This window comes from Amphiprion ocellaris, chromosome 12, assembly GCF_022539595.1.
Source record: "Amphiprion ocellaris isolate individual 3 ecotype Okinawa chromosome 12, ASM2253959v1, whole genome shotgun sequence".
In the NCBI taxonomy this organism is placed as follows: Eukaryota; Metazoa; Chordata; class Actinopteri; family Pomacentridae; genus Amphiprion; species Amphiprion ocellaris.
In genome coordinates, this window is record NC_072777.1 from 13,398,039 (window position 1) to 13,411,547 (window position 13,509).

Below are 13,509 nucleotides of genomic sequence, written 5' to 3' on the forward strand. Positions count from 1 at the left end.
GAAAGAACTTCAGGTCGGACTTGTGCTTTTCCTACTGAACTTGTAACTTGACTTGTCAGGAAGAACAAAAAGACGTGACTTGGACTGGTTTTGCATTGATTCAAAGTTTGACCTAGACTTGAATGACTTCAGACTAGAAGTTGACTCAGATGACTTGAGATTGTGTGAACTTATGAATAACTTAATTTGACTCATGACTTGATTTGGACTAGTCTGGAAGGACTTGTGACTCATCTCGGACATCTAATTGAACTTCACTTGGACTCGCCTGGAAGAAAGAAAAGATTTAGCTGGAATTATTTAAGACTTGGCAGAGACTTGTCTCAAAAGGTGTGAGATTTTATTTGGACTTGTGCATATCATTAAACCTGATTTTGATGTGAGACTTGATCTGCACTAGTCTGGAAGGACTGGAGATTTGAATTAGTCATGAAGGACTTGTCTGATAGACATTTGACTTGCATTCACCTTGATGGACTAAGACTTGACTTGGACTTGTCTGGAAGGATGAAAACGCAAAACTGGAATGACTTGTCTCAGATAATGTTAGACTTGACTAACATTACTCCACATTTTCCTTGGGCTTGTCTCGAATAACATGAATTCTATATGGACGAGTATCGGATGACTTAGGACTAGACGTGGACTTTGGACGTTGGAATGACCTTAAACTTAACCCGTTTGAGAGACTTGATCTGCACTCTCCTCTAAGGAGTTGAGACTTGGCCTGAACCAGTCTTAAGGAACTTGAAGCTTTTCTCGGAGGAGTTGAAGTTAAGACTTGACTTTGACATGTCTTAACTCGAGACTTGATGATTATGTTTTTCTTTCAGCTGCTATGACCTTCAAGATGACCAGTGTGGATGTTTCTCTCAGGTCTTCATGTTTAACAGATCCCTCCATGTGAAGGATAACTGATTGACTGTGTGCACATGTCCAGGAGAACCAGGAACAGGTGGCACCAGCTGGCAGCACATGCTGATGCTTTTATGTTTATTAACCCCTGAGCAGGCCAGCAGGGTCAATCTTCCAGGTACATACGGCTGGTCTGACGTCTGCAGACATGATGGCAAACGTGTTTTAATGCTCCACTGCACAGCCTGAGGAGCACCGACGTATTTCTGTGGACCTTTGCTCTTGCTCGTCCTGTTAAATAGCCAAACAACAGGCTTTTCTCAATGGTCACTCTGTAGAGAGAAGCTCAGCATACAAATTAGACACTGGCTGAGTTGTTTTTCTGCAGTTGTTTCAAAGAAAATCCAGCACCTCTGCAACCATGACCAGTTTTGATGACATTCTGGAAGAAGCCGGGAAGTTCGGCCGCTGCCAGAAGCGCATCTTCGCCCTGCTGTGTATGGTGTCCATGCCATGGGCCGGGGTATATGTTGGCATCGTGTTCCAGGGTTTCACCCCAGATCACTGGTGTCGGGACTCTGCAGTGGTTGAGAGGAGGCAGGCATGTGGATGGAGTCTGGCAGAGAGTCGCAGGCTGACGGTGCCTCTGGTCAACAGCTCTGGAGTCCTGCAGCCGAGCACCTGTGAGCAGTTCCAGGTGGACTGGAACACCACAGATCTCACCTGTGACTCCAAGGAGCTGGACCTGGGCAGAACCCCCACAACTGGCTGCACAGAGGGCTGGGAGTACGACTACCAGGGAAGGCAATCCTTTGTTACTGAGGTGAGCAAAAGATGCGACAAGGGATAAACAGAAAAACAAATTCTGAAAGTAAAACCTACATTTTAGGGCTTGGAGAAAGGAATTTTTTAAAAAAGCAACAGGATATAATTAACTGGAGGCAAGTGAAAAGGTAACATGATTTAAAAAAATATTATGCATTAATTATTACAGGAGAAGCCATCAAAAAAGATTAGAAGTGTAATATCTGTATACTCCCTTCTTCAGCAGCTGTTTTGAGTCTGTCTTCCCATGTATTCGCATAAATTACTAAAGTCATCAATTTGAATGAAAATGTACAATGCACAATTTACAAAAAAAAATTCAAAACATATGTTAACATTTTACTTGTATATATCTAGGGTAAAATAACCAATCCATTATTTATACACAGCTTAATCCTCATTAGGGTTGTGGAGGAGGGGCTGGAATCCAGGCCGGGAATGAATCAGTGATCGACTAGCTTCTATTTCTAGGGTGATATAATGACTTACTTTTACATGTGAAAAATAGGATTGTTTCTAAACTTTTTATTTTACATACACTACCGCTCGAAAGTTTGGGGTCACCCAGACACTTTCATATTTTCCATGAAAACTCACACTTTTATTCATGTGCTAACATAATTAGCACAAGGGTTTTCTAATCATCAGTCCTTCAACACCATTACCTAACATTAGCTAGAATGATCATTTACTACATTAACAATGTCTAAACTGAATTTCTGATTAATGCAATGTTATCTTCATTGAAAAAAAAAAGCTTTTCTTTCAAAAAATAAGGGCATTTCAAACTGACCCCAAACTTTTGAACGGTAGTGTATTTGTAGCTTTAAAGTTGCAAATAATTTTGGGACGTGCATCTGTATAAAACAGACTATAGTTCTGGACAAAGAGTGATTTAATTTACATGTTGTAGTTCCACACACTGCAGGAAGAGATTAGAAGAGTCAACATCACCAGAGGGCACATACATGTAAAAAATGTGTTTCTTTGTAATAAATAATTATGCCTTTAAATTATTCTGAGGCTGCACAGTGGCGAAGTGGTTAGCACTTTCTCCATAGGATCTTTCTGTATGGAGTTTGTATGTTCTCCCTGTGCATGCATGAGTTTTCTCCAGGTACTCCAGCTTCCTCCCACAGTCCAAAAATATGCTGAGGTTAATTTATTATTTCAAATTGTCCATAGGTGTGAATGCGAGTGTGATTGTTTGTCTCTATATGTAGCCCTGCAACAGACTGGCGACCTGTCCAGGTGTCCCCTGCCTTCACCTCATGTCAGCTGTGATAGACTCCAGCCCCCCTCACATCTGTCAGCAAACAAGAAAACGATTAGCTTAGCTTAGATGTCTGTGTCTTTGCTTAGCACAAAGGCTGCAAGCAGGGGGAAGCAGCTAGCCTGGCTAAGCTAATCAGCCTCCAGTTAGCTCCACACTGATTGGATAGTAATGAGAGGCATGAAAGTTAGTGAAGCCAAACAAATACTGCATCCTTTTCATGCCTTCACTGGGGCACATCAGACTCTTGTCCTGGATTTACATTTGGATTAAAGAAACACTTTTTTTTCTCTAAAAGATAATCAACAATGTTTGAAAAACCCAGAAGGTCGTTTGAGAACACTTAACACAGTTGTGAAGGTTTTTCCAGAACCCTCAAAGACTCCTCTAACCATCTTGATGAACACTGTTCTGTCCACTTAGTGATTAAAAAGTAATATGTTTTTTTGTTTTTTCTCCCCCAAGTGGCACCAGTGTTTGACACCTGAATTGGGAAATGGAATTAAAATGTTTTTGTTTTTTTTTTATCGTGCAATGGGCCAAATCTTATTTCATACAGATGTTTAGTGGAGTTCTAGACGATTCTAAAAATATCCTCAAAACAGCAGTAAGTGTTACTAAACGACCTTCTGGGTTTTTCAAAGGTTGCTGGTTAATTACCTTTCAGAGGAAGTGATGGTTACCTCTGTATAAGCAGCCTGATTTCACTCAGTGCTTAATTATCCTTTAAATATATTTAGAATTCAAACAGCAGGTACACAGGGCTGTTTTTTTTGTCACATATCATTTATCTGTATTTAATTCAGTCTGGCTTCTCCATAAGGACAATACAAGGTGGCCACAATGACTTAACTTCTAAGACAGGTTTTTAGATTTGTTGCTGTTAAGGAATCAGACATAACCGGAGAGGTGATGTCTGATTGATTGTTTGTTCTCCCAGTTTGACCTGGTGTGTGCAGATGCCTGGTTGGTGGACATGTATCAAGCCACTCTGAACGTGGGCTTCCTGGTTGGGAGCATTGCCATCGGCTACCTGGCTGACAGGTGAGGCTATGATTGACTGATTCAAGTGCATTGAATTATCGTCTCGGTATTAATAGCAGTTAACCTAAAACATAGTTTACAGTGCAGGAGTTTGACGGCTGATGGTGTCTCTCTCTGCCTTCAGATTTGGCAGGAAAATGAGCTTCCTCATGTCCAACTTACTGAATGGGATCGCAGGGATTCTGGTGGCCGTGGCTCCAGACTACGTGTCCTTACTAATTTTCAGGACCCTTTACGGGTTTGGAGTGAAGGGAGGCTGGGTGGCTGGATACGTACTGAGTAAGAACATTTAATCATTTAGACTTTTACTTTTATATTTTGCACATTTGCCACCCAAACAAAGTCTAAATCCTCTCTGCAGTAGCAGTTTTTTTAAAACCCCCTAGAAGCCCTCATGTAAAAATCACAGAACCAAAATCAGTGGCTTAAAACGAAGAAAGCACTCCTGTCATTAAAAATACCAGCATACATTATGCTAATATTGTTTATCTGCATGAAAATATAGGGCTTTTCTTTGAATTACAATACGTTAAAAGCACTGTATTATTTAACTAAGCATTATATTGGCATATATTCAGGGTAAATATAGGGCAGTAATCTGGCCTTTGATGTGTGTATGGTGTTCACAGTTGTAGTAACAATTGAGGGAGGGTTGGAAGACGCTTCTATTAATAACAAAACAACAGTAGCATTTATGTAGTTATAATTTGACATGTTTGTAATTTAGAATTTGGTAATAATTTGGAGACCTGCACCTACACTACTGCTCAAAAGTTTGGGGTCACCCAGATGATTTCATGTTTTCCATGAAAACTCACACTTTTATTCATGTGCTAACATAACTACACAAGGTTTTTCTAATCATCAGTTAGCCTTTCAACACGATTAGCTAACACAATGTAGCATTAGAACACAGAAGTGGTGGTTGCTGGAAATGTTCCTCTGTACCCCTATGGAGATTCCATTAAAAATCAGCTGTTTCCAGCTAGAATAGTCATTTACCACATTAACAATGTCTAGACTGTATTTCTGATTCATTTAGTGTTATCTTCATGGAAAAAAACTGCTTTTCTTTCAAAAATAAGGACATTTCTAAGTGACCCCAAACTTTTGAACGGTAGTGTATGTGATACTGACTACAATTTTGGTTTTAACCAAATTGTACATGGCATCAGAGAGGGATTAATATTAAGTATTTAGTATTTTAATATGCATATACCTATCAAGTGCATGAGTTTGGACTTGATTCAAAATTTTAGAATCTACATTTTTTTAAAGCCTGCAAATAGGCTGACAGGCTGCAGTGGTATTTATGTAAAAATTGTTAAATCCACTTGTTTTATTGATTTAAATTATAAATATTTGCTTGCATTAAAAATTTTAATAGATGATCCGAATCATAAATCTGAAGACTTCTTGAGAGTCTGGCAACTGTTGCATACTTTTCTTTTGCCTTTTTTGAGCTTTAACTTCTAACTACTTCCCTTTAACTGTTTCCTCTCAAGGGGTCGTTTTTGGAACTCTGTCAGATGGATAGATGATAGGTGGTTTTATTTGTCTATATAATCACTATGTGTAACAAACTGCAGTGCTTGCTGTTAGAGCATGTTCTCCACTGATACCTGACTTCTTCTCCTCCTTCATCTTTCCTCTCAGTCACGGAGATTGTGGGAGTGGAGTTCAGACGTACAGTGGGAGTCGTTTACCAGATGTTCTTCAGCGTTGGCATCCTCATCCTCCCTCTGCTCGCCTACTTCATCACCGACTGGCGCTGGCTGCAGGTCGTCATCACCGTCCCCTACATCCTCTTCCTGTCCTACTACTGGTGAGAAACACCGCTTACACTCTACTACTTTACACACAAATGGGTCATGAGACTGCAACACACTTTAAGTTTTAAGAATATCTACCTACAGTGTGCATTAATGTTCACTCGGTCTTTCATTCACTTCTATTGAAGCCTAAGCAGCAATAAGTGAATCAAAGTGTGTATTTGTTCGTAGTGCGACCTAATAGTAACACTGCTACACTGTGTTTGGAAACAGAGAAGTTACTATTCTCCCATTTAATCACTTTTTTATTCTTCCAGTCTATAAACTAACTATCATGCCCATTTTTTCAAGGATATGTTTAGGATTTAATACAGTATAATATGGCTGTAATCATGATAGATGATTACACATGACTAAATGCTCACAGTGTGATTTAAAATAGTTCATTAATTACTCCTTCACAGGTCGGTTTAAAACTATTAGAAATGTGTTCAGAACTCATTCAGACATGTTGTTCTTTAAGATAAAGTTTTAGTCCACTAGCTAGATTTCCTGCGTTTTGTGACCTTTTATCAGCAGTGCTTCATGTAAAACTGAGTTGCAGTTATTGAATAGTGACGCTGATAAACTATTAATTAATTAGACTTCTTGTAAATTCAAATAGGAAGTTAAAACAAAGTGTTTTCCTCACCAGTGCCCAAACGGTATCTGGCTACAGAAATACTGCTACAGCCCTGTATAATCAGCTAGTAATGAGTGAGGATTTTGGTTGATTTTTTACTTCATTTAATGACTCATCAAGCCTTCAACTGTAATGTTTGCTCAAAGGGAATCAGTGGACTTGTTGGGTTTTTTACTATGACATAATGTTGGACGGTCTTGACCTCGTTATGTGAAGTGTCTTGAGATGACTTGTGTTATAAATTGGTGCTGTATGATTCTAATTCAGTTGAACTGAAATATGTTGAAACCTCATTTGATCACAACAGTTTAAACACAAAACCTGCTGAAAAACATCACTAACAATAACAAAAAAAACTTTTGTAATGTCAAGTAAAAAGTTTGTTGTTTGTCATTTTTACATTTTCAGGTTCATCCCAGAATCTCCAAGATGGCTCCTCTCCCAGAACAAGAAGTCCAAAGCTGTGGAGATCACTGAGGCCATGGCCAAAGAGAACAAGATGACTCTGTCCAAGAACATCGAGGTAGCTGCTGCTTTAGTACAGAAACATGAAGCATCAGATCAGACAGAAAGACACAGTCTGTAAGAGCCTAAATCAAAGTTTAGGTTTTTACATACTGTTACATACACTTCAAATGATTACACTCTTGTGTTGTATTTAAATATTTAGTGCACTGAATTTCAACTACAACAAAAATGTTTAAAGGTCTATTAATTATACACTTGCAGACTTTGACTGATGATAACGCCGAGTCCACCACTGCCTCCTTCATGGACCTGATCAGAACACCAAAAATGAGAAAACACACTTTCATTCTTAGCTACAACTGGTGAGTATTTAGTTAAACCTGAATCTTTTCTGTCACACAAAGATTCTGCTCATATTTAGTCTCCCTAAATCCAAACTATCTTATGCCTCAAATGTACCAATTTTATAAATTAGGGAATGAGAAATTAATCTGTCTCTGTCCACATACTTTGAGCAACAAAATGTAACAGTTGTCCAGGTGAGCAACATCTGAACCAGCAGTTTATCAGTTATTTGGTTCCTCTTCCTGTTCCAGGTTCACCAGTGCTATCGTCTACCAGGGTTTGATCATGAGGCTGGGAATTCTAGGAGGAAACGTCTACATTGACTTCCTCATCTCTGGCCTGGTGGAGTTCCCTGCCGCCTTCCTCATCCTCTTCACCATTGAACGCATCGGCAGACGCCTCCCCTTTGCCACCGCCAACATCGTTGCTGGAGCGTCCTGCTTTATCACTGCCTGCATTCCTGACAGTGAGTGTTAAGTGGAAACATGGAAAACATTCAGACATCATCAAGCCAATTTGTCCTGGTTCTCTAAAATGTTTCTCTCCTCCCTGTCCCCGTAGGCATGTTCTGGTTTAAGACGGTGGTGGCCTGCATTGGTCGACTGGGGATCACCATGGCCTTTGAGATGGTGGTGTTTGTTAACACTGAGCTCTACCCAACATTTGTCAGGTAATGGCTGTACACACTCCAATTTGTTTATTTGAGAAAGTTCAGTTAATCCCTCTCTGTGGCGCCCCCTGGTGTAAGAAACAGGCGTCTACAGTTTGTTTGCATGTTAAACATGTTACTTCATCAGCACACCAAAGGTCTGTGTCATACAAAAACACTTCTCAAATTATTTGCAGCGTTTAAGCTGCAAACATGTGAAATTAGCACTTTAGAAGTGCTGCAGTTCTTTTGTAATTAAAAAATAAAACTGCTCCTTTATTTTTGTTACAACTTCCATTGCTAACTCAGTTTGGTAGCAACAAGTTCCCCAAAGGCTACAACACAAAATAAATACTAACCCTTGAATGTTTCAAAACCAAGCCCAGTTTGCTGCCAATGTCATTCTTATATTAAGTTTAATACCATTAGTATGCTAAAAAGCTAACAGTGTAAACACAATCATATTATACTAGCATGTAAAATGTTACTAACTCTTTATCTTTGCTACAATATTTTCATGCTAACTGTAACTGTTAGCAGACATGTTTAGCATACTAGTGCTAACTCTTAGCATGCTGATATGCATAACAAATGTGTGCCACCTTCAGCAGCGCTGCAGGAAAAGTACATACAAGATAGAATGAACAAATAAGAAGGAAACCTGCTCTAAGTCCAGAAATACTACAACTAGACGTGTGTTCCTACAACCAGTCTGGGCCCCCAGCAGCTAAGACAGCAACTTCCTGCTGCCTGAGTTTTTGACTCAATACCTTGACATATATATGGGGCAGTGGTGGCGCAGTGGTTAAGTTTCTGGACTACTGATCAGAAGGTCAGAGGTTCAAGCCCTGAAGTGGCCACTTCTGGGCCCTTGAGCAAGGCCCTTAACCCTTCCTGCTCCAGGGGCGCTGTACCGCGGCTGACCTGTCGCTCTGACTCCCCCCAATTGGGAGATATGCGAAAATCAGAATTTCCTCTCGTGGGATTAATAAGGGATAATAAAAAAAAAAAAAAAAAAATTTTTTATATATATATATATATATATATATATATATATATATATATATATATATATATATATATAGTGTCTGAAGAGCTGTCTGACAGTATTTAAATAATCAAATAAAGCATTACATTAAACAAGAAAAGCACTCAGAGAGCGCAGTACTCCACCAAGGCTGCTCAGCTGTATGATTTCTGATGGATAAGTCGGATGGAAAAGGTCATGGTCTGCAGCGGTCGATTTGTAGTAGGATCACAATCATATGATTGTTAGTAGGCAGCTGATGTAGCATTCACTTGTTGTCATAGTTACAGTGACGCTGTGTCGCTATCTCACAATGATACAGAAATCTTTAACAAATCCGTGGATCCAGACTATAAGCCGCATCACTGATAAAATCTAATGAGGTTGTCCTTGTGTCATTTCTGACCTTCCCTGAAAGTTTCATCTGGATCCGTTTTTAAATAATGTTGCACATAGACGGAGGGACAAATGTACGCTGATCGTCACATAACCAATTACGGAAGCTCATTGTAGTTGTTGTGTGTGCAGGAACCTGGGAGTGTCGGTGTGTTCCACTCTGTGTGATGTTGGAGGCATCGTGGCTCCCTTCCTGCTCTACAGACTGGCTGTCATCTGGCTGGAGCTGCCACTCATCATCTTCGGTGGGTTTTATGATATTATAGAGTGGTCCTTACGTGAAACCACTTGTCATATGGATCAGAGGGGAACAGCAATCGAGAAAGTAATTCAGATTTCACTGTGAGATATGATGATGTCAGAATCAACAGCAGTCGTTAAAAGCATTTAAGTTAAGACCATGATGCTCTGCAGGGTCTCTGGCTTTCCTGGCTGGTGGTTTGGTGCTGCTGCTTCCTGAGACCAGAGGAGTGCCGCTGCCCGACACCATCGATGACATCGAGTTCCCAGAAAGGTGAGTATTCACTGCTAAGTCCATGCAGCGAGAACACAGAGCATGAGGCACATGTGTATTTGTACCTACTCTGAGTACTGTACATATTCTGTATGCAGTTTTTGTTTGCAGATCCTGCTGTATTTTTCTTAATGATGCAGCAAAGGTTTTTATCAAATAATCAGTAATCAGATTATTTATTCTAGTCATTAAAATATCGTAAAATAGCAAATACAAGCTTATAATAAGGTTTCTCATAACCCAGAATAATGTTTTCAGTATCTTCTTTGACCAACCAAAGACATAACATTTACTACTGTATATGGCCAAAAGTGTTGCATTCAACCACAAAATGACTGAAACTAATAATCAGGTATCAGAAAAGTTGGTGGTTAATTGTTGCAGCTGTATATTAAACTCAAATTTGATGTAAATAATGTAACTCTGTGTGTTCAGAGCAAAGGCGAAAGCTGCACTGAAGAACCAGCAGTTGACCAACCTGCTGCCCAACGACGACGTTTCGTCCAACAAAGATCCAGCAACTGTTTAATCTCCCTCAGAGAAGAAAGTATTTATTTATGTTGTTGAACAGTGTTGCTTTTGCATATATATTAGTTACCTCCATAATTTTAGTTTTTGACTGCGTGGCCAGCCGCATCAAAACTTGTCTGTGTTTGTCTATGAGCCTTTTTCTTGAAGAATTTTTTGTTTAGATTAACTTGATATTATGTTTCCTGTTATGGAACTGCATTATTAAATTATTAAAGAGTTTTCTTTTAACACGACTGGAGCTCCAAGTGTTTTCATTAAACAACAGGCCATTTAATAGACATTCTCTCACACTGAAAGGTGTAAACTTTAAGATGTGGAAGTACCACTGGTTACCATGGTAACAGGTAAACGTGTGACTAAAACTACAGCAAACGTGATGAGCTGCTACTTTGACAGAAACTTATTGTATCAGTTTAGAAAAAAAGATCTCAATGACCAAAACTCCATCTTACAGACCTCATTGGAGCACATTGTCCCAATAAAACACTTCATTCTCAGACTGCAGGGTTACTTCTAGTTAGTAAAGCAGATTTGGGGGCATATTTAAGCAGCTGATTCTTACAAGAACAGCGCAATAATGTAAGGAAGTATTTACTCCACCAAGGAACGCAGTGGAGTTATGTGACGATCAGCTTCTCGATTGGTTTGTCTGTCTGTGAGCAATATTACTCAAAAACAGACAAACAGACTTGGATGAAATTTTCAGGAAAGGTCAGAAATGATACAAGGACCAAGTGATTAGATTTTGGCAGTGATGTGGCTTATAGTCTGGATCCAGGGATTTGTTAAAGATTTTTGTATCATTGCCAGATAGCGGCACGGTGTCATGGTAACTATGACTACAAGTGAACACTACGTCAGCTGCCTGCTGACGATCACATGATTGTGATCCTACTACAAATCCACCTTTTGTGGACTTATCGGGACTTATCCATGGGAAATCATACAAGGAACAATTGATTGAACTGTGGGGGTGTTTCCGAGTCCCGTCAATTCCCGTTGCTCGCTACATATGTAGGTCACACGATTTGGTATCCGTACATAACGTATACATGCATAACACACACCTGTTCTCTTTGCCAAATCCGTTTCTCTGTTTTTAAGTAATGTTGCGAACAGACAGACAAACCGACGGCAATCGTCATAACGCCACCACGTTCCTTGGCAGAGTAATGAACCCTGTAGAATTACTTGTGTGATGACCCTGAGGTCCTCTACCAGTTTGTCTCTGCTGGTGCTATGAGTGGCTGCTTTGTGTCATTAGGAGCCCCTGTGGGCCCCACTGTGTTCTCAGGTTACTTAAGAAATGGCAGCAGTCCAACAATCCTCCCTGCTTCTCTCTGCAGGTACCGCACAGCCAGGCCCAGCTGCAGTGTTTCAGTTTGTCTTTTGGTATTTGGATTGCACCTTACAGCACTTGCACAGACAGTATTCACACACACACACACACACACACACCACAGACTCTACTGATTCTCACAGCCCCATACTGTCTCGGCTTTAATTTGGTTTAAGTTAATAAAAACATGTTTTAATTGTAATACTTTATGTGTTGATTGTTTCTTGTGTTCAGGCTCTACACTGGGAATATGAAGTATGCAGATGATGCAGGTCCGAAGCCCAGTGGGCCATGATGAGGGTGGCTGATGCTGCTGAAGTGGGTTTGATGAGGAGTCCAGTTTGAAAATGCTGTTCTGTCTATAATTCGCGGCCGACCTGCTTCATCTTTGTGCTGCAGAAATGAGAGCAGCTGTAATATAGCTGCATGTCTGCAGTTTGTGCAACATAAATAAAACCCACAGACTAAAGTGGATCAGAACTGGGATTATTTAGGATCCAGGATGAAGCAGGAAATGTGATGTTTGCTGTCCTGAAGCTGATTTCAGACCAGAGGTCAGAAGATTCTGCTCCAGTTTAACTGCTAGACTTCAGTCCAACATTCAAACATGTTCAGTAGGAAACATGTATGTGGTTGGTGTGTCTCATCTGGATATTTATTACTTTTTATACTCTGTGTGTTGGGTGTAGCTGTTTTATTTCATTATCTTGTTTCATTATCTCGTGTGTATTTTGTAATTTAACAACAAACAAAATGAATGAGCTCAGTCTGTGAATACTGGATGTAGCTTTTGTGTATTCAGTGAATATACAGTCTTGAGTATTTATCCAAAGTTATCAAGTAACCAGTAGTATATTAAAATGTACAATTTTAGGATGAGATCAGAGATGTTTTTTAGAACACAGTGGTTTAAAATTTTTAGCTAATATTTTCTAACCATAAAATGTGGTTCTCCAAAATCTAACATCAAAGGAAGGTTCATAATGTGAAACATTTCAACAAACAGAATTCTCTTGTTTTGACCTTTTACTAGAGTTTTTCTCTTTTTGTAGTCTTTGATCAGATCAAACGTCATCTTAGGGTGAACCAGCGTTCTCAGATGTTCAGTCTGGGATCAGAGCTCCTCTGTCAGCTGCTTGGACTAAACTGAAACACACATGACAAAAGTTTACTGATGTCTGAACGAAGCCCTCTGCTGTGTGAAATGTATGTTTTCTAACTGTCACTACTGCAACATGACAGGAAGTCTTTAAACAGATTCAACAATGACTGTGGAAACGTCTGAACTGAGAAGGTTTACCTTTATCATTATCTGGAGCTGTTCTTCACCTTCTTTCTCTTCATGGTGCAGTTTTTCTTTTCTGTTGATTGATCTTTCAGCTGGTTCTTTAGTCTTGTCTCATCTTGTAGACGTTTCTTCTACCTTTTCTTGTCCTGCAATACTGTGGCTTTGTTGTTTTCTCCAGGTTCTCCGACTTCCTGCTGATCCAAACACAGACATAGAAGCTTACCTGTTGGTTCTTTATCTGCTGCATGTGTGAGTTTATATGGTTGTGTCTCTGTTTGTGTTTTCTCTGCAGTGGACTGGCCACCTGCAGCTGCCTGTCAACCTCTACAGGATGAAGCAGTAACAGCTAATGGATGGAGAATTCCCTTTTGTATGGGGCACAATGCACACAAAGTTTCAACACAGAACACAATTCAGCTGCTTCTTTCTCTCACCTTTTCATAATAATCTCTCCTCCATAGTCTGGATTTACAAACTGGAGCTTTTCCTCACCTTGTTTCT

The 13,509-nt window shown here is 39.8% G+C and overlaps 1 protein-coding gene across 1 annotated transcript; it reads left to right on the plus strand.

Annotated features, from left to right (window-relative positions):
• The first annotated feature begins 1,161 nt into the window (after positions 1–1,161).
• Positions 1,162–10,614, plus strand: LOC111565454 (solute carrier family 22 member 2-like). The gene is made up of 11 exons (XM_023265520.3): positions 1,162–1,678; positions 3,894–3,997; positions 4,122–4,276; positions 5,654–5,822; positions 6,860–6,974; positions 7,181–7,281; positions 7,516–7,730; positions 7,826–7,934; positions 9,469–9,581; positions 9,751–9,850; positions 10,286–10,614. The coding sequence occupies exons 1-11, from the start codon at positions 1,277–1,279 to the stop codon at positions 10,377–10,379; spliced, it is 1,677 nt and encodes a 558-aa protein (XP_023121288.1). The 5' UTR covers positions 1,162–1,276; the 3' UTR covers positions 10,380–10,614.
• Positions 10,615–13,509: the final 2,895 nt, after the last annotated feature.